Source organism: Bufo gargarizans, chromosome 3 (assembly GCF_014858855.1).
Source record: "Bufo gargarizans isolate SCDJY-AF-19 chromosome 3, ASM1485885v1, whole genome shotgun sequence".
Classification (NCBI taxonomy): domain Eukaryota; kingdom Metazoa; phylum Chordata; class Amphibia; order Anura; family Bufonidae; genus Bufo; species Bufo gargarizans.
Genome location: NC_058082.1, coordinates 167,681,215 through 167,707,512, shown reverse-complemented (window position 1 = coordinate 167,707,512; position 26,298 = coordinate 167,681,215). Strand labels below are relative to the sequence as shown.

At 45.9% G+C, this 26,298-nt stretch overlaps 1 protein-coding gene across 1 annotated transcript in view; it reads left to right on the top strand.

The window, feature by feature from the left end:
* Positions 1–1,508: 1,508 nt before the first annotated feature.
* LRCH1 (leucine rich repeats and calponin homology domain containing 1) overlaps positions 1,509–26,298 on the top strand; it is a 243,846-nt gene continuing 219,056 nt past the window's right edge. Inside the window, exon 1 of the mRNA XM_044287241.1 lies at positions 1,509–2,066. Within this exon, the coding sequence (XP_044143176.1) occupies positions 1,550–2,066 (517 nt within the window). The 5' untranslated portion in view covers positions 1,509–1,549. The remainder of the gene's footprint in view (positions 2,067–26,298) is intronic.

Here is a 26,298-nt window from a genome sequence, read left to right as displayed (position 1 = left end):
CTATAGGAACAGGATGACTCCATAGGAACAGGAGGACTCTATAGGGACAGGAGACAACCATAGGAACAGGAGGACTCTATAGGAACAGGAGGACTCTATAGGAACAGGAGGACTCTATAGGAACAGGATAACACCATAGGAACAGGATGACTCTATAGGAACAGGAGGACTCTAAAGGAAAAGGATAACACCATAGGAACAGGAAGACTCTATAGGAACAGGATAACACCATAGGAACAGGAAGACTCTATATGAACAGGATGAATCCATAGGAACAGGAGGACTCTATAGGAACAGGAGGACTCTATAGGAACAGGAGGACTCTATAGGAACAGGAGGACTCTATAGGAACAGGACGACTCCATAGGAACAGGAGGACTCTATAGGAACAGGATAACACCATAGGAACAGGAAGACTCTATAGGAACAGGATGACTCCATAGGAACAGGAGGACTCTATAGGGACAGGAGACAACCATAGGAACAGGAGGACTCTATAGGAACAGGAGGACTCTATAGGAACAGGAGGACTCTATAGGAACAGGACGACTCCATAGGAACAGGACGACTCCATAGGAACAGGAGGACTCTATAGGAACAGAATAACACCATAGGAACAGGAAGACTCTATAGGAACAGGATGACTCCATAGGAACTGGAGGACTCTATAGGGACAGGAGACATCCATAGGAACAGGAGGACTCTATAGGAACAGGATGACTCTATAGGAACAGGAGGACTCTATAGGAACAGGAGGACTCTATAGGAACAGGACGACTCCATAGGAACAGGACGACTCCATAGGAACAGGAGGACTCTATAGGAACAGGATAACACCATAGGAACAGGATGACTCCATAGGAACCGGAGGACTTATAGGAAAAGGAAGACTTTATATGAACAGGAGGACTCTATAGGGACAGGAGACATCCATAGGAACAGAAGGACTCTATAGGAAACTGATAACACCATAGGAACAGGAGGACTCCATAGGAACAGGAGGACTTATAGGAACAGGAAGACTCTATATGAACAGGAGGACTTATAGGAACAGGAAGATTCTATATGAACAGGAGGACTTATAGGAACAGGAGGACTCTATAGGAAAAGGATAACACCATATGAACAGGAGGACTTATAGGAACAGGAAGACTCTATATGAACAGGAGGACTTATAGGAACAGGAGGACTCCATAGGAACAGGATGACTCTATAGGAACAGGATGACTCTATAGGAACAGGATGACTCTATAGGAACAGAGGGACTCCATAGGAACAGGAGGACTTATAGGAACAGGAAGCCTCTGTATGAACAGGAAGACTCCTAGGGGGTCGCATAGGGGTAATTTTCATGTGAAGTGCAGCCATGTCATGCATCGATGTAGGAGGCAGAAGCTGTCATTAGCCCCAGGGGACGTTCTGCAATATGGAGGAGTTGTGCAACTTTCCCCGCATAAATGACATGATGTCCTGTGTTTTCCATGGGGTGTGTTGTGGAAGTGCCAGCATGGACATGTACAATAGAGGGCTCCACCTCTGATGCCAGGTCATGTGTGGCAGTGGAGGGGCAGCTCCCTCCAGCCCTCGTACATGTGAAGAAGTTTTGTGTGGCAGGAAGCAGGCTTGTGAGGGAGAAGTGCTGGTACAGGCGGCAGGGCAGGATATACAGCAGGGAGGACATGCGCCCTTTGCCTGCACACTCCAGAAGGCAGGAAACCTACAGGAAAGAGCTCGGTGCTGCCGCTGCCTGCCTCGTCCGCACTGTACAGACAGAGCCCAGACACAGCGCTCGGGAGCGGGAGGGAAGATGGCGACGCTGGGAAGCGAATCTCAGCCGTTCTCTAACCTCCCAGTCAGCGCCCTGCTCCAGTCCCAGTACCAGCAGCAGCACCACAGCGCTGTCACTGGAGTCACCAACTTCAGCCTGAACCTGCCTGTGAACCGGGGGCTGGAGAGAGCCCTGGAGGAGGCGGCAAACTCCGGCATCCTCAACCTCAGTGCCAGGAAGCTGAAGGAATTCCCCAGGACTTCGGGGAACCATGATCTGTCCGACACGGTGCAGGCAGGTAAGGCACTGCAGCCAGGCAGGATTACCCTGCTGGGAGGCTGGGACCTGCTGGCCCCCAGAGGATGCTCAGTCTGGGGTATTAGTACTCTGTCTGCAGACTCAGGTACCAGGGGCAGCCTTTCTCAGGCCAGCCATGGGTTAAAGGGGAATTCCACCTTCATGTAAAGGAGGCTCAGTCTGGGGTATTAGTACTCTGTCTGCAGACTCAGGTACCAGGGGCAGCCTTCCTCAGGCCAGCCATGGGTTAAAGGGGAATTCCACCTCCATGTAATTGTGCCCGGTGATGAGTCCATGGAGAGCTCTTGGTGGAATCCCCCTTTAATAAGACCTGTCCCGTCTATAGGCTTCATAGGTCTGACAGCTGACAGTAACCTACATTGTCAGTGACGAGCTCGAGGAGGACATCACTGTCACCATCTCATTTCCTCCATACATTGATGTAAAGGGACATAACCAGAGCCCACTGGGCCCCAAAACTTAGAATGGGGCCCCACACCGCCATGGCCACCTTCACAACTATGAGAAGCTTATGGTTATGTTGGTTTTTGAAATGTGAATCTATCACTAGGGTATGTGGAGGATAGGTAAAGTAGTGTGTATGTGTGTGGGGGGCAGAAAGATACCACAAAAAGGGTCCAAAGCACACACATATACCACTGGCGTCACGTGGTGGCTTCTGCTCTGGGGGGGGGGGGAAATAAATCATAGCAGATGCTGTATGGGTTCATAGAGTCTGCTCAGGGCATCTTCTGTCCATGTTCTCTATTGGGACCTATTGATGTCATAGTGGGGTGTACCCTGCACTTGAAAGCTTTTACACTGAGGGACGTGGCACAACCACCAGTGACTTCAGTGGGCACCGTATAATGGTACTTTTCTACAAATCCGGATGTACCCACAGCTCCCACCAGTGACATTGGAAGCTGGGGGGTAGACCATGATGGACAGCCCCTTCCAGGTGAACCCTACATATGTGTATGGCCAGCTTCATTGTAGCTGTTGTACCCACTGGTTGTACCCGCTGTGTTAAGAACATTTGTTCCCGATCATTGCCCGAGTAAACCTGTCCAGCAGAAGGCTTGTTGGTTGGCATTTTTTGTGGGCATGGTTGTTTATCCGCAGCCGCCCGTGGGTTGGTCCCAGTGACAGAAACTCTTCTAATGAGTATTCCCGTTTTGGGCATTTGTGGCTAAGAATGTATTCCCCACCCTGTACGGCAACACCTTAAAGGAGTTCTCTGGGAATACTGAGTTATTAGCCTCCTGCCTCTGCAAACAGAAGATTCATACTTGGGCCTCATGCACACGTTGTGTGTTTTGAGGTCCGCATTGATATAACTGCCTATTCTTGTCCGCAAAATGGACAAGAATAGGACAGGTTATATTTTTTTGCGGACCACGGAACGGAGCAACAGAGTGCTGTCCGCATCTTCACTTCAATGGGTCCGCACCCAAGCCGCAAAAACTGCGGCTCGGATACGGACCAAAACAACGGTCGTGTGCATGAGGCCTTAGGCTACTTTCACACTAGCGGCAGCCTTCTCCGACAGGCTGTTCCGGCGAGGGGCAGCCTGCTGGATCCGTGCTACCGCTAGTGCACCGTGCCGCCGTAGGTCCGCTCCGGCCCCATTCACTGCAACATGTCGCACTGCAACATATCATAGTTTTATTCCGCCCACCTCTCGGCATGTTTGTCATGCTGCGGCCAGAGGTGATTTATAGTGAATGCGGCGGACTTCTGGCGGCACAGTGCACTAGCGGTAGCACGGATCCAGCAGGCAGTTCCCCCACCGAAACAGCCTGCCGGAGAAGGCTGCCGCTAGTGTGAAACTAGCCTTACCTGCTCATGCCGTGTCGGGACTCTGCGCTGCCTCTGTAGTGTCTATGTTCCGATCCCCGCAGTGTTGCCATCCATCACAGCATGGACATGGCCCCATGCTCGCCGCAGCCAACAACTGGCTTCAATGGCAATGTGATGCTTGTGGCCTCTTCACTGCTGAAGCCAGTCGTTGGCTGGAGCAAGTATGTGAATGCCCATGCTGTGCTGGATGTCAACACTGCGGGGAGCGGTACATGGAGACAGCAGAGGACCGAAACGGCGGGAAGCAGGTAAGTATGACTCTTCTGTTTACAGAGGCAGGCGGCCGGCACTTTCTAAAAACTTAGGAGGCCATTTATGAAACTGATGTAAAGTAGAACTGGCTTAGTTGCCCATAGCAACCAATCAGATTCCTTCTTTCATTTTCCAAAGGAGCTGTCCAAAATGAAAGGAGGAATCCGATTGGTTGCTAGGGGCAACTAAGCCAGTTCTACTTTACATCAGTTTCATAAATGACCCCCTTAGTATTCCTGGAAAACCCCTTTAATGTTGTTCAGTATTTGGATCTTGATGTACTATCCTCATCGACATCAGATTGGCGGAGGCACCCCCTGCGCTGGCCGCGATTATTGTCTGGAAGCACGCGGCACATGGACGGAGCTGGTTACAGCCCTGTAATTGAAATGAATAGGTGTAGCACTATAGTAATCAGCTCCATCAGTGGGGGTGCGGGTGTCAGAACCCCACTAATCAGATATTGACGGCTATCCCACAGGTATAAAAACCCCTTTAATGCCTTATCTAATGCCATTCGTATATGTCTGTTAATCGTGTTACTTGCTGTACGTGATGCCACCTGGTTTTGGGTTCAGTGTGATATATGGGGTTACCGCTGTGTATAGTCACGCAGAGATTTATTTCCATCATTATATGTGCTGCAGAGTTGATGGCGTACAGTATGCCATGTATTGGTATAGGTTATGCCAGAGTGCGCTGGCACCTCTGCAGTCTGCCTGACACGGTCTACCATGATGGCGGCATAATGCACTGGTCACCTGATAATCTGCCTACAGACGCAAGGTGTATAGGAATTGCTTCATGCACCGGCCAGTACAGATCTAGTTATGTAACCCATTCTGTGCCAGGACTGTCTGCAATGCAGAAGTGTGAATGGCACAGAATGGCAATTGCCTCTGTAGGAGGTTGAGATGACTGAAATGAGGGGCACATGCTTTTTTAATATATTTGCAAGAAGAATGGTTTACGATGAAATTGTACCCACAACGGTGTACGTCACCTCAGGCGTTCCTACATGTGCGCCTATGGTTTTCCTGAAATACTCCACAATACATTTTTTATCCGTGTCTTTTTACAAATTCAGACTGGACATGGGTGGCGTTCATGGACGCGGTCATTTAACTTGTGTACCGTAATCTGTTGTAATACGCATTTCACCACTTTTCTGACTCGTTACACTTGATGCATGTCATTGGTCGGGTACACGGCAGCGCGGACTGTATGTGCACAGCGCCTCCGCTATCAGCAGACTGCATGTCAGGATTTCTTTCCTTGTCCTTAGATGCATTCAAAGGGTTTTTTGAGACTTTAAGGCCCCTTGCACACGACCGTATATATTTTGCGGTCTGCAAAAAATGGATCCGCAAAAAATACGGATGACGTCCGTGTGCATTCTGTATTTTGCGGAACGGAACAGCTGGCCCCTAATAGAACAGTACTATCCTTGTTCGTAATGCGGACAATAATAGGACATGTTCTATTTTTTTGTGAACCGGAATGCACACGGAGTACCTTCTGTTTTTTTTTTTTCTTTGCGGACCCATTAAAATGAATGGTTTCGTATACGCAAAAAAAGCTGAAAATGCGTTCGTGTGCAAGAGGCCTAATACTGATGACCTGTCATCAATACCTGACCATGGTGGTCCGACACGCAGGACCCCCGGCGAACAGCTGTTCGAGAAGGCACTGTCACTCGCAGTAGCACCGCGGCCTTCTCGCAACTTTCCCTAGGCCAGTGATGACACGTACATCGGTCATGTGGCCCAGGAGCAGCTCAAGTGAATGAGGCTGAGCTGCAATACCAAGCACAGCCACTATGCTATGTACGGCGCTGTGCTTGGTGAGCACAGAGAAGGCCGCAGTGCTGACAGGAGCGCTGCTGCCCTCTCAAACAGCTGATCGGTGGGGGTCTTGGTTGTCGGACCCCCACCCATCAGATACCGATGACCTATTCTGAGGACAGGTCATCAGTATTAACGTTTCGGAAAACAGTTGACTAATTTCAGCCCTCAGAGGGCAGTTTTGTGGGTCCAATCATTAAATAATTAGTGCAGATGTTTCTACCATAATGTCCAGTATCTTTGTTCGCCAGCCGTCAGTGGTATAGAAAGTGAAAGCACTTGCAGGTAGATAATAAGATTTTCATAGGGTTCTACATGAGGACTGTACCGCCGCTTCTTTTTCCATGGACAGTTGATATCATCTGGATACAGTTCTGTGATAGATTGACATAGAAATGATGCTCTCTCAGGCAGAAAATACAGTGTGGTCAGCGTGCCTCATCCAAAAATGCATCACCTGTATATTCACTGTGCCTCACAGTGATGGCCAGTTCTCCGTGTTCGCCCGCAAACACATGCGGGCTGCCATCTTAACTCACGAGTCCGGCGATGCATAGGTAAGTCGGTATGAAACAAATGCGGTCACCGGGAGCAGGCAGTTCCGAGAACAGCCCGATGAAGGCCCCCGGCAGCTGTCCTGTTGACCGCATTTGTTTCAGACCGGCTCGTGCACAGGCACAGGTAAGGACCTGTGCCTCGCCGGACTTGTGAGTTAAGATGGCAGCCCGCATATGTTCGGGGGTGAACACGGCGAACTGGCCATCACTGATGCCTCATACGGATGAGCGAGCATTGTCATGTAAGTCATCGTAAACTGCCTGGTGAATATATTCCGTGTGCCTCGTACCAATCATATATTTCCGGTTTGTCCAATGTAGCTCATCAGAAAATGCTCGACCGGTGTGTTCCATGTGCCTCATACTGAATCATTATTCACCACCAGTCAGGTTTCCCTATTACCCTGGCGGGCCCTATAAAGACCCAGGTTTCCAGTGATGCAAAAATTATGTGTGCAAATCAGCACGAGAACATGGTGTCTGAGCTGCAGGCAGCATATTATAGATCAGGAGGAGCTGAGCAGATTGATATATAGTTTTGTGGGAAATTCAGTATAAGGCCGAATGCATTTGGCCTAACCTGTATTTCATTCATTTACAGACGTGGACAAAATTGTTGGTACCCTTTGGTCAATGAAAGAAAAAGTCACAATGGTCACAGAAATAACTTTAATCTGACAAAAGTAATAATAAATTAAAATTCTATAAATGTTAACCAATGAAAGTCAGACATTGTTTTTCAACCATGCTTCAACAGAATTATGTAAAAAAATAAACTCATGAAACAGGCATGGACAAAAATGATGGTACCCCTAGAAAACACAGAACATAATGTGACCAAAGGGACATGTTAATTCAAGGTGTGTCCACTAATTAGCATCACAGGTGTCTACAACCTTGTAATCAGCCATTGGGCCTATATATATGGCTCCAGGTAATCACTGTGTTGTTTGGTGATATGGTGTGTACCACACTCGACATGGACCAGAGGAAGCAAAGGAAAGAGCTGTCTCAAGAGATCAGAAAGAAAATTATAGACAAGCATGTTAAAGGTAAAGGCTATAAGACCATCTCCAAGCAACTAGATGTTCCTGTGAGTACAGTTGCACATATTATTCATAAGTTTAAGATCCATGGGACTGTAGCCAACCTCCCTGGACGTGGCCGCAGGAGGAAAATTGATGACAAATCTAAGAGACGGATAATCCGAATGGTAACAAAAGAGCCTAGAAAGACTTCTAAAGAGATTCAAGGTGAACTTCATGCTCAAGGAACATCAGTGTCAGATCGCACCATCCGTCGTTGTTTGAGCCAAAGTGGACTACATGGGAGACGACCAAGGAGGACACCATTGTTGAAAACGAATCATAAAAAAGCAAGACTGGAATATGCCAAACTACATGTTGACAAGCCACAAAGCTTCTGGGAGAATGTCCTGTGGACAGATGAGACAAAAATCGAAGTTTTTGCCAAGGCACATCAGCTGTATGTTCACAGACGAAAAAATGAAGCATATCAAGAAAAGAACACTGTCCCTACTGTGAAACATGGAGGAGGCTCTGTTATGTTCTGGGGCTGCTTTGCTGCGTCTGGCACAGGGTGTCTTGAATCTGTGCAGGGTACAATGAAATCTCAAGACTATCAAGGAATTCTAGAGAGAAATGTACTAGCCAGTGTCAGAAAGCTTGGTCTCAGTCGCAGGTCATGGGTCTTGCAACAGGACAATGACCCAAAACACACCGCTAAAAACACCCAAGAATGGCTAAGAGGAAAAAATTGGACTATTCTAAAGTGGCCTTCTATGAGCCCTGACCTCAATCCTATTGAGCATCTTTGGAAGGAGCTGAAACATGCAGTCTGGAAAAGGCACCCTTCAAACCGGACACAACTGGAGCAGTTTGCTCATGAGGAGTGGGCCAAAATACCTGCTGAGAGGTGCAGATGTCTCATTGACAGTTACAGGAAGCGTTTGATTGCAGTGATTGCCTCAAAAGGTTGCGCAACAAAATATTAAGTTAGGGGTACCATCATTTTTGTCCATGCCTGTTTCATGAGTTTATTTTTTTACATAATTCTGTTGAAGCATGGTTGAAAAACAATGTCTGACTTTCATTGGTTAACATTTATAGAATTTTAATTTATTATTACTTTTGTCAGATTAAAGTTATTTCTGTGACCATTGTGACTTTTTCTTTCATTGACCAAAGGGTACCAACAATTTTGTCCACGTCTGTATATCTCTACTCATTCTGGGCTTTGAAGTCCAGGAGACAGTCCTATCAGTGATTGACAGCTATATGTGTATACACAGTCATAGAGGGAAGGCTGTCAGTCACTGATAAGACCGACTCATGGACTTCAAAACCCAGAATGAGCAGAGATATAAATGAATGAAATACAAGTTATACTAAATTTCCCACAAAACTATACATCAGCCTGCTCAGCTCCACTCATGGTGACAGTTTCCCTTATTCCTAGATTTCCTTTATCAATCAATATTTCCTTGGTTTCTTCACTTCTAATGAAACTGTGGTCAATCGTGCATTTAATTCCTGATAAAAAAAGATGCAGCGTTTTTTCTTTTTATCATTGCTTTTTGTGGTTTTGCCGCTTACTTCAGCTCCTTCTTGTGTTTCGTCTATTGCTGCTGAGTAAGAAACAAATCTATAAGCAGACGAGAGGCGAACAAGATGTCCAGTGGTGTATTCTCGCCCTCCTCCCAGGCTGCCCCGGGGGGCTATCCTCCTTATGGATGGGAGGTCAGCTGCCGGCTCTTAGTTATATTAAACCTTGCCGCTGCCCAGCCCGTCTCATTCATTTATTCGAGGGATTTCAACAATGGTGTTACATGAGATCCAGCCAAGTGGTTGTGATGCTTTATATAATCGCGCTTCTGTCTGTGTTCATGTGAGTAGAACCAGGGTGTAAAAGTGACCATTAGGCTTCTTGCCCACGAATGTAAGGGCTCCGTGCCCGTTATGCTGTGGACTGCGAATTGCGGTCTGCAATGCACGGGCACCGACCGTGGGGCAGCCGCATGCGGATCGCGGACCCATTCACTTGAATGTGGTCCACGATCCTTCCGTTCCGCAAAAAGATGGAACAAGTTTTTTTTGAACAATGGAAGCACGGAACGGAAACCCACGGAAGCACTCGGTATTTCTTCTGTGGGGTTCCGTTCCATACCGCATCTCCGGATTTGTGGACCCATTCAAGTGAATGCACACGGCCTGTGCTCCATGTATTGCGGAACCACCGTGTGCGGCCCGCAATACGGCCACGGGAGCACTACGATTGCAAGATTGTATGGTATGGAGATAGCACATACAACTTCTGACTGCCCTCTTGGCCACTGGTGGGCTCATAGGCTGCTCTGAATGAGGCATCACATGAGCTTTCTTGGCATTTTTGACTGAGCGCCATTTAGTGAGTTGGGAAGCGGTCATTAGCTCCCCACTCATAAAGCTCCTAATAATTACTATGGAGTAATCAGGGTTTGGTATACATACATGGAAAGCTTGTTCTTGCTTGTATAAGCATCACTAGTGTCATGGCAGGAATGAAGCCTTCTACTCTTGAGTCCTGCAAAGTCTTGTATGTCCCTTGTGTAACTGTTCTGCGGTATACTATTCTCCTATAGGGCACCACATTTAATCCCATTTTCACTCCGGGTTTGGCCGCACGTAGTGTGAGTGCTGTACATCTTCTGCCGTGGAATCGTGTCCTGAAACCTGCAGAGTTTACAGCAGTAGCGCATTGTCATTCACGTTCTTTCACATCGCCAGCCGCACGTAGCATGCCATGTTGCAGATATCTGCCATGAATTTCACCCTTTCCAAAGCAAGGGTGGCAAGCCTGCATAATTTCATATTTGGCACTCGGATTATGGTATTGCATAATTTTGGCGAATACGCTAGACTTTTCTCTGCGGATTTTCCTGTACATGGTCAAAGTATAGATACAGAGGCATGACGTGAGCATCAATAGGTGTGATTATGAGGATTAGGCCTCAGGCACACGACCGTTGTTTTGGTCCGCATCCTAACTGCAGTTTTGGTGGCTCGGATGCGGATTCATTCACTTCAATGGGGCCGCAAAAGATGCAGACAGCACTCCGTGTGGTGTCCACATCCGTTGCTCCGTTCCATGGTCTGCAAAAAAAAATATAACTTGTCCTATTCTTGTTTGTTTTGCGGACAAGAATAGGCAGTTATATTAATATTATTTCCGCAAATTGTGGAACACACGCCATCCGTGTTTTGAGGATCCGAAATTTGGGGACCGCAAAACACACAACGGTCATGTGCATGAGGCCTCATGCACACGACTGTACAGTAGGCGGTCCGTGCTCGTATTGTGGGCTGCAAGCAGCCGTTCCACAATATACGGGCACCAAGCGTGTGTGCTCCGTCTTCTGGATGCAGAACGGAGGCAGGGAATGGAACCCCTTCGGAGCGCTTCTGTCAGCTTTCTGTCAACGCCTCTGCACTGCAAAAAAGTCATGGACTATGCGAACGTATCACGGACCCATTCAAGGCAACGGGTATGCAGATGGTGGCCACACGGGCGGTGCCCATGCATTGCAGGCCACTATTTACTGTGCGAACTGATGGCCTGTGGCCGTGTGTACGAGGCGATAATTGGGGGTGCAGTCGCTGAGGCTTTCACTAATCATGAGAACAAGGCCCAATAACATTGAAATGAATGGTGCGGCTAGCCAACTACGTGCACTTCCACTCTCTTCACTCTTTATGGGACTACCGGGGATAGCTGAATAAAGCGTTCGCCTTTTTCTGGCAGTTCTATAGAGATGCGTATGCAAGACCTGCCACGCCATTAGTTTCAGGAGGATGGGGCCTCCATTGTTTTGATCAGTAGGGGTGCCAATGGTTATAATAGGTATCCCCCATCCTGTGGTGGGGGTCACTACTTCTACTTGGAATACTCCTTTAAGGAGCCACGCAAGATGTAAAACTGTTGACAAGTGGAAAGTCTTCATTAGACCGTGGCTGGACAATCATTGTGACACGCAGGAGCCAGTCACACGCACCAGTATAGGAGTCACTGTCGTTGGACTTTTCTAGTTGGCAGGCATAGTAGAAATAAACCCAACTCAGGCCTCCTGCACACGACCGTATGATTTTGCGGTCTGTTTTAAACTGATCAATTTTTCAGCTTTTTTTGCTTCAGTAGTGTTTCCTTTTCCGATACGTTCTTCGTTTGGTTTCCGTTTGTGATCCGTTTTTTGCGGATCGCAAGCAGAAACGGAAGCATACAATAATGTTTAAACAGTAAGTACATAAAATAAATTAGGCTGGGCATAAAATTTTCAATGGATGGTTCCGCAAAAACGGAACGTATATGGAAGACAAAAGGATGCATTCCGTATGCATTAGTTTTTTTTGACGGACCCATTGACTTGAATGGAGCCACGGAACATGATTTGCGGGCAATAATAGGACATGCTCTATCTTTGAACGGAAATACGGAAACAGAATGCATGCGGAGTACCTTCTGCTGTTTTTGCGCACTCATTGAAGTGAATGGTTCCGCATACGGACCGCAAAAAAACTGAACGGTAATGGAAAAAAAATATACAGTCGCGTGCAGGAGGTCTAAGGGAAATCCATGCATTTGCTGGAGAAGCAGACCCTTTCACATGTACAGGTCCTTCTAAAAAAATCTTTAAAAAAATTAGCATATTGTGATAAAGTTCATTATTTTCTGTAATGTACTGATAAACATTAGACTTTCATATATTTTAGATTCATTACACACAACTGAAGTAGTTCAAGCCTTTTATTGTTTTAATATTGATGATTTTGGCATACAGCTCATGAAAACCCAAATTTCCTATCTAAAAAAATTAGCATATTTCATCCAACCAATAAAAGAAAAGTGTTTTTAATACAAAAAAAGTCAACCTTCAAATAATTATGTTCAGTTATGCACTCAATACTTGGTCGGGAATCCTATTGCAGAAATGACTGCTTCAATGCAGCGTGGCATGGAGGCAATCAGCCTGTGGCACTGCTGAGGTGTTATGGAGGCCCAGGATGCTTCGATAGCGGTCTTAAGCTCATCCAGAGTGTTGGGTCTTGCGTCTCTCAACTTTCTCTTCCCAATATCCCACAGATTCTCTATGGGGTTCAGGTCAGGAGAGTTGGCAGGCCAATTGAGCACAGTAATACCATGGTCAGTAAACCATTTACCAGTGGTTTTGGCACTGTGAGCAGGTGCCAGGTGGTGCTGAAAAATGACATCTTCATCTCCATAAAGCTTTTCAGCAGATGGAAGCATGAAGTGCTCCAAAATCTCCTGATAGCTAGCTGCACTGACCCTGCCCTTGATAAAACACAGTGGACCAACACCAGCAGCTGACGTGGCACCCCAGACCCTCACTGACTGTGGGTACTTGACACTGGACTTCAGGCATTTTGGCATTTCCCTCTCCCCAGTCTTCCTCCAGACTCTGGCACCTTGATTTCCGAATGACATGCAAAATTTGCTTTCATCCGAAAAAAGTACTTTGGACCACTGAGCAACAGTCCAGTGCTGCTTCTCTGTAGCCCAGGTCAGGCGCTTCTGCCGCTGTTTCTGGTTCAAAAGTGGCTTGACCTGGGGAATGCGGCACCTGTAGCCCATTTCCTGCACACGCCTGTACACGGTGGCTCTGGATGTTTCTACTCCAGACTCAGTCCACTGCTTCCGCAGGTCCCCCAAGGTCTGGAATCGGTCCTTCTCCACAATCTTCCTCAGGGTCCGGTCACCTCTTCTCGTTGTGCAGCGTTTTCTGCCACACTTTTTCCTTCCCACAGACTTCCCACTGAGGTGCCTTGATACAGCACTCTGGGAACAGCCTATTCATTCAGAAATTTCTTTCTGTGTCTTACCCTCTTGCTTGAGGGTGTCAATGATGGCCTTCTGGACAGCAGTCAGGTCGGCAGTCTTACCCATGATTGCGGTTTTGAGTAATGAACCAGGCTGGGAGTTTTTAAAAGCCTCAGGAATCTTTTGCAGGTGTTTAGAGTTAATTAGTTGATTCAGATGATTAGGTTAATAGCTCGTGTAGAGAACCTTTTCATGATATGCAAATTTTTTTAGATAGGAATTTGGGGTTTTCATGAGCTGTATGCCAAAATCATCAATATTAAAACAATAAAAGGCTTGAACTACTTCAAGTTGTGTGTAATGAATCTAAAATATATGAAAGTCTAATGTTTATCAGTACATTACAGAAAATAATGAACTTTATCACAATATGCTAATTTTTTGAGAAGGACCTGTATGTCATAGAGGCTCCTGGGATCTGTCCTGTCATTAGACAGATCTCTGCTATGCTGTGCCTGGTTATTAGGAGTATGCAGTGTGCTCATAGATCACTTTTATCACAGAGCTTCCCTGCTATCCCTTGTGCCTCATACACATTTTTTGAATGTAATTTGTTTTTATTTTTTAATGGTGGCCCCTTCATGCGATGAAGCACTTTAACAGTGAGAATGGTGAAAATATTCCTACTGCGCCAGCGCTCTCTGGTGTAATTAGGTTGTGGGCACTTACTGGACCATGTGCCGTACATTCAGCCTGTGATCCAGGCCTGGGTACAACTCACAATGTACATGGGTTACGCCTGCGCAGTTAGACAGCAGTCAGTGCCCCAGGCTGCGTGACTGCGCAAGTACAACCTGCATACATTGTAGGTTGTACCCAGGCTGGGATCACATGCTGAATGTAAGTATGGTCTCCACGGTGGGTCGGCCGTTCTAGGTGGTCTGTCTTACTAAGTTATGGCATAATATTGTAGGGATCAACAACATTCGGCACATCAGCTGCTGTGAAACTACAACTCCCAGCATGCAAACATGCTCAGCTGTTTGCATAACTCCCATAGAAGTGAATGGAGCATTCTGGGAGTTGTAGTTTCAGAACCTCCTGGAGTGCCTGGTCTAAGGCCTCATGCACGCGACCGTTGTGTGTTTTGCGGTCCACAAAACACGGATGGCGTCCGTGTGTGTTCTGCAATTTTGCGGAACGGCACAGACAGGCTTTAATATAACTGCCTATTATTGTCCGCAAAGCGCGGACAAGAATAGGACAGGTTATATATTTTTTTTTGGACCACGGAATAGAGCAACGGATGCGGACAGCACACGGAGTGCTGTTCGCATCTTTTGCGGCCCCATTGAAGTGGATGGGTCCGCATCCGAACCGCCAAAACTGCGGCTCGGATGCGGACCAAAACAACGGCCGTGTGCATGAGGCCTAATAGGAATGTTTTATTATGTAAGGGTTTATTAGTCTGGCCTCCTTTCCTTCACATGCTCCAGTCTGTAGTACTACTTGTATACTCTGCCTCGGACGTCTTGCTCTGGATCCACAGAGTTTACGTACCAACGTTTCCTTGTAGACGCCTGAAGCTGTTTTCTGTTTTGTGTGTGTTCTGTTCATCAATCACCACATAGTTGTTGAGCTGTGAAATTCCAGCCGGCCTTGATTTCCTTCCAAGACCAGAGCTGAGCATCCTTTTCTACCAGAGATGTGGGTGGGTTCTGGTTCTTTCACACTGTATGAAAGGGACCCCGTGGATGTAAGGAAACGCTTCGGATTGTTCCTGAACTGCAGCTGGAAAACTCCCACAACTAAACAGGAAAACCTCCTGTGAAGTAATATCATTTTTCTCTACTGAAGTATTGAAAGGGAACTGGATTTACATGTACAGTTGAAATAATGTTCATATCGCAGATTTTACCGTCACGTTTATGAAATAATATTGGAAAAATCGGATTTGCATTGGTTTATAACCTGTTTCAATCGGGGTGTGCTTAAAGGGGTTATCCCATTTTAGACAATGGGGGCATATCGCTAGGATATGCCCCCATTGTCTGATAGGTGCGGGTCCCACCTCTGGGACCCGCACCTACAAGGAGAACGGAGCCAGAAAGAGTTGTGACTGGAAACCCGGGGTCCATCCACCACCAAGCGCAGCTCCCCGCCTCTCCCTTTGAAGTGAATGGGAGCACACCGCGCATGCGCGGCCACCGCTCCCATTCATTTCTATGGGGCTGACAGAAATAGCCGGCCCTCCTCAAGTTTCTCCGCTCCGTTCTCCTTGTAGGTGCGGGTCCCAAAAGTAGGACCCGCACCTATCAGACAATGGGGGCATATCCTAGCGATATGCCCCCATTGTCTAAGATGGGATAACCCCTTTAAGGCCACTGTCACACAGTCAGTGTTTCATCAGTGTTTGATCAGTGATTTTGATCAGTGATTAAGAGCCAAAACCAAGTGCAGGTCACAAACACTGGACAGGTGCAAACCTTTCCATTATACCTAATCTCTGTGTTTGGGCTCACAATCACTGATGGAAATCACTGACCAAACACTGACTGTGTGAAAGTGGCCTAACAACGGTTGACCATGACACTTAGGCCTCTTTCACACGGGCGTCAGTTTTTTTGCCCGGATAAGAGGGGCGGGTGCGTTGCGGGAAAATGCACGATTTTTCCGTGCGAGTGCAAAACATTGTCATGCGTTGCACTCGCGTGAGAAAAATCGTGCATGTTTGGTACCCAAACCCGAACTTCTTCACAGAAGTTCAGGCTTGGGATTGATGTTCTGAAGATTGTTATTATTTTCCCTTATAACATGGTTATAAGGGAAAATAATAGCATTCTGAATACAGAATGCATAGTAAAACAGCGCTAGAGGGGTTAAAAAAAATAATATTTTTTTTTAACTCACCTTAGTCCACTTGATCGCGAAGCCCGGCATCTCCTTGTGTCTCCTCTGCTGAACAGGACCTGGGGTGAGCATTAAATAGAGGTTAAGGACCTTTGATGACGTCACTCCGGTCATCACATGGTACGTCACATGATCTTTTACCATGGTGATTCACCATGGTAAAAGACCATGTGATGACCGGAGTGACGTCATCAAAGGTCCTTAACCTCTATTTAATGCTCACCCCAGGACCCGAACAACGGTCGTGTGCATGAGGCCTAAGGGAGAGATCTGCACCTGTTCTGTGTGTAGAGGCGCACCTGGTTTTTGGCTCGAAATCACTGATGGAAATCACTGACCAAACACTGACGTCTGAATGAGGCCTTATTGTGAGCAAAAACCAGGTTCGGGTCAAAAACACTGGACAGGTGCAAATCTTTCCATTATACCTGATCTCTGTGTAGACTTCACCATTGGTTTTGGCTCACAGTAAGGGCTCATTCAGACAGCCGTAGTGTTTTGCGGTGCGCAAATTGCGGATCCTCAAAACACGGATACTGGCCGTGTGTGTTCTTCATTTTGCGGATCGCACATGACCGGTACCGTGATAGAAAAGATAGAGCATGTCCTATCTTTTTTGTGGGACAACGGATGCGGACAGCACACCGTGTGCTGTCCTCATCTTTTGCGGCCCTGTTGAAATGAATGGGTCTGCAGAACGGATGCGGACTCATTCATACGGTCGTCTAAATGAGCCCTAACTGATGGAAATAACTGACCAAATAACTGGAGTGTGAACTTGGTCTGAGAAGTCTGTGACTTTCTCTATGGTTTAGGAAAGAAAGTTCTTGCCATGTAAATAATTTCTATGTTAAATACATTTTAAGAAATTCAGAGGGACGTTATCCGACACCATCAGCCATGGTATTTATCATCTTTGACATCTAATGATCTAACTCTTATTGTTATAGGGGTTTTCCGGCTGTTCAGGATAGGTCATCAGTATCTGGTGGAGATTCGCCATCCGACACCCCTGACCTGCAGCTGTTTGAAGAGTTGGCAGCGCTCTATTGTATAGTGGCTGTGCCTGGTCTTGCTTTTCAGCCCTATGCACTTGAATGGGACTGAGCTGCGCCCAGGCCATGTGAGCAATGAACGTGGCGTCCTTGGCCTAGAAAGAGGCCACGGTGCTCACAGAGAGCCTCTTCAGACATCTGAGATCGGCTGGGGTGCTGGCACTTGAACCCCCACCCATCAGATATTGATCTCTCCTGAGGATAGGTCATCAATATTACATGCCAGGACGACCCCTTTAAATAATGAATCAATCATCGCCCATTTATTAGAATTTTAAGATTATTGGCTTGTGCTGCCACATGAAGCAGCTATACTACCTGGAATATTTGGCATCTAAAAAGGTGGTAAGAGATTTCATTGCTGTAATGACTATGGGGGTCATTTGATAAGACCAGCTTTTTAGACGCAGGTCTTAATATCCCCGATAGCTGGCCATGGATCCGCTTCTAGGCATAGAAAAAGGTAAATGAGATGGGCCTGCCTGCCCACCCCCTTCCTCGCCCCCACACCACGCCACTTTTTTTAGACCTGGAGTGATCGGGAAAAAGTCGCAGTATCTGCGCCAGAAATACGCGTAATATAGGCTTTTTTCTGGTTAGTAAATGACCCCCCTCTATGTTGACCAAAGGGTTTTTGAAGTATTAAAGATGTTCGGGTGTAGCTCCGTCACCGGATGTCGGCTCTGTAAACTACACAGCTTTGTCAACCTTGCAGTGGAAGGGGGCTCATTCATAGAACACTCCTCCTATTGAAGTCTGTGAGAGCGGCGGAGTAGTAATGAGCTTGTGGGGTAAAAACATTCACACTGAACTGTGCTTATAAGGGCTCATGTACTACTTTTTTGCGGTGCGGACCATCAGATGTGGATCGCGGACCTCATTGAAGTGAATGGATCCGCAATCCACATGCGGCTGCCCCACGGTCGGTGCCCGTGCAGCAATTTACGGTCCGCAACATGGACCCGGCCAGCACATGTGTCGTGTGTGTGAGCCCTAACTGTGAGCCCCTTAATCTTGAGGTCAAGGCAAACAAGTAGACATTAGACAATTTTAATAAGTATACACATAAACCGTGTCAAATGCTAAAAATCAAGTCCTTTGCGGTCCTTTGTTCTGCTCTGTTTACATTGCGGTTTATGTGCCTATGATTCGCTGCAATGATCATGTGATCTAAACAAGAGCTTCAATGTGTACCTATGCATTTCCATGGTAACAGACTACAAGTAAGGCCTCATGCACACGACTGTGGTGTGTTTTGCGGTCCGCAAATCACGTATCCGCAAAACAAGGATTGCGCCCAGGCGCGTTCCGCAATTTGCGGAACGGCACGGACAGCCTTCAATATAAATGCCTATTCTTGTCCGCAAAGCGCGGACTAGAATAGGACATGTTATTTTTTTAGCGGGGCAACAGATGCGGACAGCACACGGAGTGCTGTCCGCATCTTTTGCGGCCCCATTGAAGTAAATTGGTCCGCATCCGACCCGCCAAAACGGCGGCTCGGATGCGAACTCAAACTACGGCCGTGTGCATGAGGCCTAAACCCTGTGTATTCTGATCCGGCAGTTCTACTCTTTCCCATTTGCCCCATACTTGCTCACCACCCATGGTATACTGTGAGTATGGTAAAAGTGGTTGCAATGGTGTTCGTTGTCTTTATGCAATTTACACGGCAGTTTTCTGAGTGCAATTTGCAAATAATAATCTTGTTGCACATGTGCTTTATGTAGTTTAAAACAGTATTAACGAAAACAAAATGCAGCATAAAAAACACCAACCCCAGAACAACCCACTCAAAAGAAAAAAACACAAAAAATATGTAGAGATGTTACTATCCACTTAAACCAGGTATCTCTCTGCTATCAAAACTGGGAAAAATCAACTCCACAAAAATACCCCTAGCTGCATGTGCTATTATTAAAATATTTTTATGTTAAACATTTTTTTAAAATAATTTTTGGTATTTTTTCACCATGTCTCTATATTTTTTAGAAAATGTGTATATTACGGCGCTGTCCCATGGCCACCGCTGCTCTGCACATCTCTGTCAGCAGTCCAAACCCTGCTGTCTCTTTGCCGACGGGCCCGGCTGGCGGGCTTGCTCTGCCCTTCCATGCAGGCTGCGGTCTGCTTGCCGGAAAGGCCTCTCCGCCTTTGCCCATAGGCATAGTGCTCCCTCTGGATATTAAAGGGTCAGTGCATGCACCCTAATCTTCACCAGCCAATAGCTGTCAACCCTGAGGCACTCAAGGCACCTTCAATAAGTTTCCTAGCATGCTAGTATCCTGCCAAGTTGTCTGTCCTGTTGCCTACCCGTGTATCAACCTTCTGTCTGTTTTCCAGATTCTATCCCTCCGCTGCCCGACCAAACCTGTGCCTGACCACTGTATTTACCCTTCGCTGCCTGCCCTGAATTCGGATTATTTACTTTATAGCACGTACTTTACCAGCCTTTACCTTGGCCTGTCCCTGACTACGATTTAGCCTGACCTCATGGATCATCTGTCAATCATGCATAGACTACTCCAGAAGGTAGTAAACTGGTAGTCCCCTTGCAGCGAAGTCCAGATCCCTGTATAGGGTTTAAAGGTTGAAAAAGTGGACTTCCAGGATAACATCCTTAGGAGTAGCCCAAACTGAAATCTTTTGGTTGACACGGGGGTTCCACACCCACTGCCATAATAGTATGTATAATGCAATTTTTGCACTGGCCACTAGGCTTAAAGAGTAACTAAAATTTTGAATACATTTTTGGTAACATGTCCCTAATATACTTTAATGTATTTTGTATTTTTAATACACTTTCCCTCCCGTGCGCTTAAAATCCATATATACATAAATCTATACCTATAAGGTATGGCCGGATTTGTACTGGAGAATAAAAGTAACTGGTCAATTTTATTCCACATTGAATGTTGCAAATAAAACTATTTGTAAAAATTTTTTTTTCCAATTCCACCCCATTTGGATTTTTTTTCCCTGCTTCCCACTACATCATATGTAATATTAAATGGTGGCTTTAGAAAGTACAACTTGTCCTGCAAAAACAAGCCCTTATACGGCTCTGTGAACTAAAAAAGTAAAAGTAAAAAGTTATGGCTCTGGGAAGGCAGGGAGCGCAAAATGAAAATGTAAAAACAAACAAAACAAAAAAAAAAAGGTTAAACATGAAAAAAAATCTTTTAAAAAATGTGTTTAACGTAAAAACCTGGTTTAACTAATAGGTTAATAGTTAACTTTCTGTAGTAAATAGATAAAGATGTTTCTTGGATTACTGAGAGTTTCATTTTCGTGTGCACTTTCCTGTGACAGTAATGATTTTATGGTGGGTGCAGCTTCTTTACCGTCGGCTGTGTAATGACTAGACACGTTGCGATCTCTTTATTGGGTGAGCATTGTGTACAGACAAACTCGCCTGCACATTGTGTCCAGTGTAAGCATGTCAGTAGACATAGGCGTGGCTGTTTTACTGCAACTCTTCGCTCATCCTCGGGATGTGAGCATAGTTTCCTGTCATCAAACCTTCACGATTATGTATTCCCTGCGGTACCCATGTGTACATTGTATGGGCTGAAACAGACATGTTGCAACATTAAAAAGACCCAAATGTTGGCAAAGCAAATCTTTACATACCGGTATGCATTATTCAACTCTTTATGTGTTGGAAGGGAGTCTGTTTTCACTTCCAACACATCCAGTAACACATGCTTTTACCTTCCAGTAGTACTTTATGGTACAGTCATACTGCAGTTGTTTAACAGCCATCACACAGGAAGTTTTCAGAACCTTAGCAGTCTATGGGGTAATTCACATGGCCATTTTTTGGCAGCCATAAAAAAAAATCAGTGAGCCTGTTTTTAACAACCTTTTATACTGAAGTGAACCCGTCTAACGGGCGTTAAAAACCTCACCACAGACAACCCTGGAACACTTGTACTGGACGCAGGCACTGGAGGCAGCAGGACCTGACACTCCCATCGTTATCATGTGACATCAGGTCCTGCTGCCTCCAATATGGAGCAAGATCAAGTGTTTCCTCTGGTCTTATCTGTACTGGGCGCACTAATGATGGGCATAATTAATCCTGGGGGCACTACAGAGGAGCATTCTCAATACTGGAGGCACAATTGATGGGCATTATCTATACTGGGGACTCTATAGGGGCCATTATATGTCCTGGGGGCATTAAATATACTGAGGGCACTGTCGGATGTGGGGCATAATATATACTGAGGGCACTGCAGGGGTTGAGCTAAAAAAAAAGCAAATTAAATGCATTAGTTTTTAATGTTTGTTAAAAACGGATGCAAAATGGAAATAAAAACGGATAGACGGACAGAAAATGGATACACACTGATGCAAAATGGTCATAAAAAACTGACAATTTATCTGTTTTAACAGACCTTTTTTACACTGTTTTGTTAATGTACCCTTACAGTTTACATGAGGTGAGCAATTTTGTTATTGTCTTGTACTGATCCTTTACTGCCTGTATTGTAGCCCAAACAACGGTCCGCAGTCGGCACTAATCCGTAGTCGGCTTCCTGGACACACCGGCTAAACGAGTGGGGGAAAATCTGTGGTGCTTATGGGAAAAAGAAAAATCAATAAAATTGCTAAAATTTTAACAACGCACCACGGTACTCACCGATTTAATAAATTCCTTTTATTAGTCTAATAAAACACTACATCTGGGACAGGATAACAGGTGGCACCAGCCGGAGGCCGTTTCGTGTTTCCTTACACTTTCTCAAGACCTGAGAGGCCGCTATTATGGTGTAGTCCCAAATCACGGTGCACACCATATTTGTGACTTTTTGATCTTCTGGTTACTCTTTAAAGTGGTGGGAAATGGGAGGGGCCCGCCGTATTTATTAAGAGGCATCTGTGGGATGGGAACGCCAGTCTTGAGAAATGTCGCTCGGTGTCTGCACAGAGTTTTCTTCAGTGACTTCATTTCTGGAATGTGTTGTAATTACACCAGGTAATGTACAATAATCTGATGGGACGATGGGAAGAATGAACTGGACAACACCTTGACTGTTTAGCCAACTGTTTCCATTAGTAACCATTAGAACTGTAAATGTGTCTTATTTTTTAAAAAATGCTAAAATGTTTTTTAAAGGTGAACACGTGTTTTAAATTACCATGGTCTCAGGGATGTGCACAGGCTTTGGGATGGCTAAACATCTGAACCATTTTTTAGATTTCTGATATCTAAGATATTCTTGAATGATGTCTTTCCAAAGTAGTCTGATGGTCTTGGAGGTACTGGTTCTCATTGTGGAGGGTGCTAGAGCAGGCACGGTTAGTGCTTTATGAGAAAAAAAGATATGCAGATTAGCTCTATTCCAATACAATAGGAAGCTGTATGTGTGCCAGCTAGTGGAGGTAGCTACCCTTTAGTCCAGGGATCAGCAACCACTGCCAGTCCAGCTGTTCTGAAACTAAAACTCCCAGGAGCTTCCTTTCCCTCCAGTGGGAGTTACAATAACTAAACAAGCGTGCATGCTGGGAGTTGCCACAGTCATTGTACAACCCATTTAAAGGGGTTCTGCAGTTTTTCCTCTGGATAGAGCATCAGCATCTGATAGGCGGGGGTCCAACACCCAGAAACCTCAAAACAAGGCCCACACCACAACAACGTACACCAGGTGGGGGAGGGAAAACGGAAACACACCGGAGGGGACACACAGACAGAGCAAGCGAAACAATATAACAAATAAGGGTGGCTCACACAGACCAAGACATTCAGCCAGGGAGCAGAGCTCCTGCACAGACTGACAACAAAGTCAAACTGTCCTCAGGCTCAACCGCACCAACATATAGGGAGGCCTGAGGTCACACCCACCACACCTAGCAGACACACCTTAACCCAGTGCATACCAAAATGGGGAAACACCACATCCAAGGAAAAGTGCCTTACATGCAAACCACGTTCCCAAAGGCAACCGCACGTGCAGGCACAGAGTCACGACCTAGCCAAGGGTCCTGGCAATAGATCATCAATTAAAAATAACTGCAGAACCCCTTTAAGTCTGGCCCTTTCTGCTTGTTATTGCCTGTGATTTTTTTTCTGGCTTCTGTTAGGTCTGTTTGTTCAAGAAGTGCTGCATTTCTGACCTGCCTGTGTTTTGGATCTTGGCTTGTTTCTGGGTGAACCCTTTGTACACTGATTAGGCTTTTATTGTTACTACTGGCTTTGACTCCTTAGCTTGTTTCTGGTTTAACCCATTGTCTGCTGTTTTGTCTTCTATTGACACTCTTAGCACAGACTCTGGTTTGTTTTTCTCTCCTGCTACTCCTTGGCATCTTATACTTCTGCTACCTGTGAGTTTGCCCATGTTATGTTATGGTCTCACAGCGGGCTCTGGTGGACACCTAGTGGTAGCCAAATCAGAGTGGTGAAGGAACATAGATAGCAGATTTAGAGTTTGCTGGAGGTGGTCCCAGGTGGTGACCCTGTATTCTTTCTCACCTCTGTTTCTTTTTAGTTACCACCCTAACACATACTAAGTACGGTATATGGGAGTGGGAGTACTTTCCCACATTTCAGTGTTATATTTATTTAACTATTTCTGTATGTCAGTTTACCACTCCATTTACTTCTGTGGGTATTTTGTCAGAACTAGTGTTGAGCGATTTGAACTCCACAAAGTGGAGTTCGATCTGAAATTTAGGGAAAATTCGATTCCGAATTTCCTAGTGCCCTGTGGTAACAAATTACATTTAACCTGAAATGGTATAAATGAAAATCATACTTACCTCATCCATTTGAGGTCTGAACCGGCTGTTGCCATATTGATTGAAGGTTTTGCACTAAATCCAGTACGCGTATGATGTCATTACAAGCCACGCAAGATTTCGCACTAGATCTTCAGTCAAGATGGTGGCGGCCAACTGTTCGCGATCAAATGGATGAGGGTAAGTATGATTGCTATCAGATACCGCGATCATGTATGAATGCGGAATCTGAGTGGTACAATGAGGGGGGGGGGGGGGGGGAATTGCACTCACTACTTACAAAGAAATCCGCTTTGTGATGAAGAAATTCAGCGAAGTCAGAACGCATAGATTGAATGAAGCTGTGGATCGACATGCGCACTACTTTTCCATTCAGAGAGGAGAGCGACTCCTCATTTTTAGCATCAATGGGGTCCCATCGGTCAGACGCCCCAATAGCTGATATTTATCACCTATCCTGTGCATAGTTAGTAAGTAATTTTTCTGGGATAATGCCTTTAAAGGCATTGTCCAGTTTCAGGAGGAAACTACACAACCCCTTGTATCTACCTGAAAAGAACAGGTTCTGTGCCGCCGCAGCCGGGCTTTATTTACATGGCTGCAGCAGTGACATAATGTCAACAGCACATGACCACACCAGTTATTGGCCACAGCGGTCATGTGTTTTTGACATGACATCACTGCTGCAGCCAGGTAAATAGAGTCTGGCTGATAAAACCAGAGTGGCAGCGTGGGATCTTACCTGTACTTTATCTCAGGCTAAGGCCTCTTTCACACCGCCGTTGGCCTGCTATGCCCGTATTGCGGCCCGCATACGGAGGGTGCGCAATACACAGGGCATCGGCCGTGTGCATTTCGCATCATGGATGTGGACCCATTCACTTGCATGGGTCCACAAATCCGGAGATGCGGTGCGGAACGGAAGCACTACGGAGTGCTTCTGTGGGGTTCCTTCCGTGCTTCCGTTCCGCAAAAAAATAGAACTTGTTCTGTCTTTTTGCGCAACGGACAGATTGCAGACCCCATTCAAGTGAATGGGTCCGCGATCCGCATGCCCACCTGGCCCGCAATTTGTGGTCCGCAGCACGGGCACGGCCAGCACACGTGTGAAAGAGGCCTAATCCTGAGGGTTGTCTGGTGTCCTCAAGACACCGAACAGCCCCTTTAAGGCAATTGGGTCAAGCAGTTGTGTCGTAACCAGCCTACTTTATTCCATATGTTAAAAGACAAGGATAGCAGAGCCCCAAACCACAAATCATAAGGAAGACAAACCAGCATGAAGTGACCCTGCGCCAAAAATATCAGTTTTTTATGCTGTAGACGTGGCTTGAATAAAACCTTTTGCTTCCTTCTTTTTTCGTCTAAATCTTACTGCTGACATTTCTTTTACATGTAAATTTTGTTTTTCCGGTTTTGTATTTTTCTTGGCTAGGCCTGCTCAAATTTAATCAAATTTAACTATAGAAATGAAAGGAGTTGGACAGATCCAAAGACTCAGGAGCCAGCGACAGGATTGCATGTTTTTCTTATTAATTCCCTTTTGGTACCTTTCCTCCTTTTTATTTTAATACAAGCTGTCTAATTTAGCTTGAGTCCTGTTGGCAGATGCCACAAGCAGATTTGATGTTTTTTTTTTTTTGTCTCTGTGCATCTGAATGGTTTACTGCTCATCTTATCCGTGCATTTTTTATATGTGAAATCATGTTGGGGTGACTGGCGGCATTTGGCAGTAGATGCAGAAGTTCGTATATCGGCATGTTAATATTGCCTGCGAGTCCCGATTGTTGGTTTTGGAGAGCTGTCTATAGAGTATGAGGCCTCACGCACACGACCGTATCTGTTTTTGCAGTACGCAAATTGCGGGTCCGCATCCCGCATTTTCCCTTTCTTCATGTCCCACAGTATATTACAAATGCCTATTATTGAATAGGACGTAGTTACATAGTTAATACGGTTGAAAAAAGACAAACGCCCAACAAGTTCAACCAAGGGATAGTAGGGACATGTTCATTTTTTTTTTCTTTTGCAAGGCCACAGAACGGACATGTGGATGCGGACAGCACACGGTGTGCCCAATTAAAATGAGTGGGTCCACATTCGATCTGCAAAAAATGTGGAATGAAACTACAATCATATGTGTGAGGCCTAACCCAGAGCCTGCAGCTGATGGGGTCAAA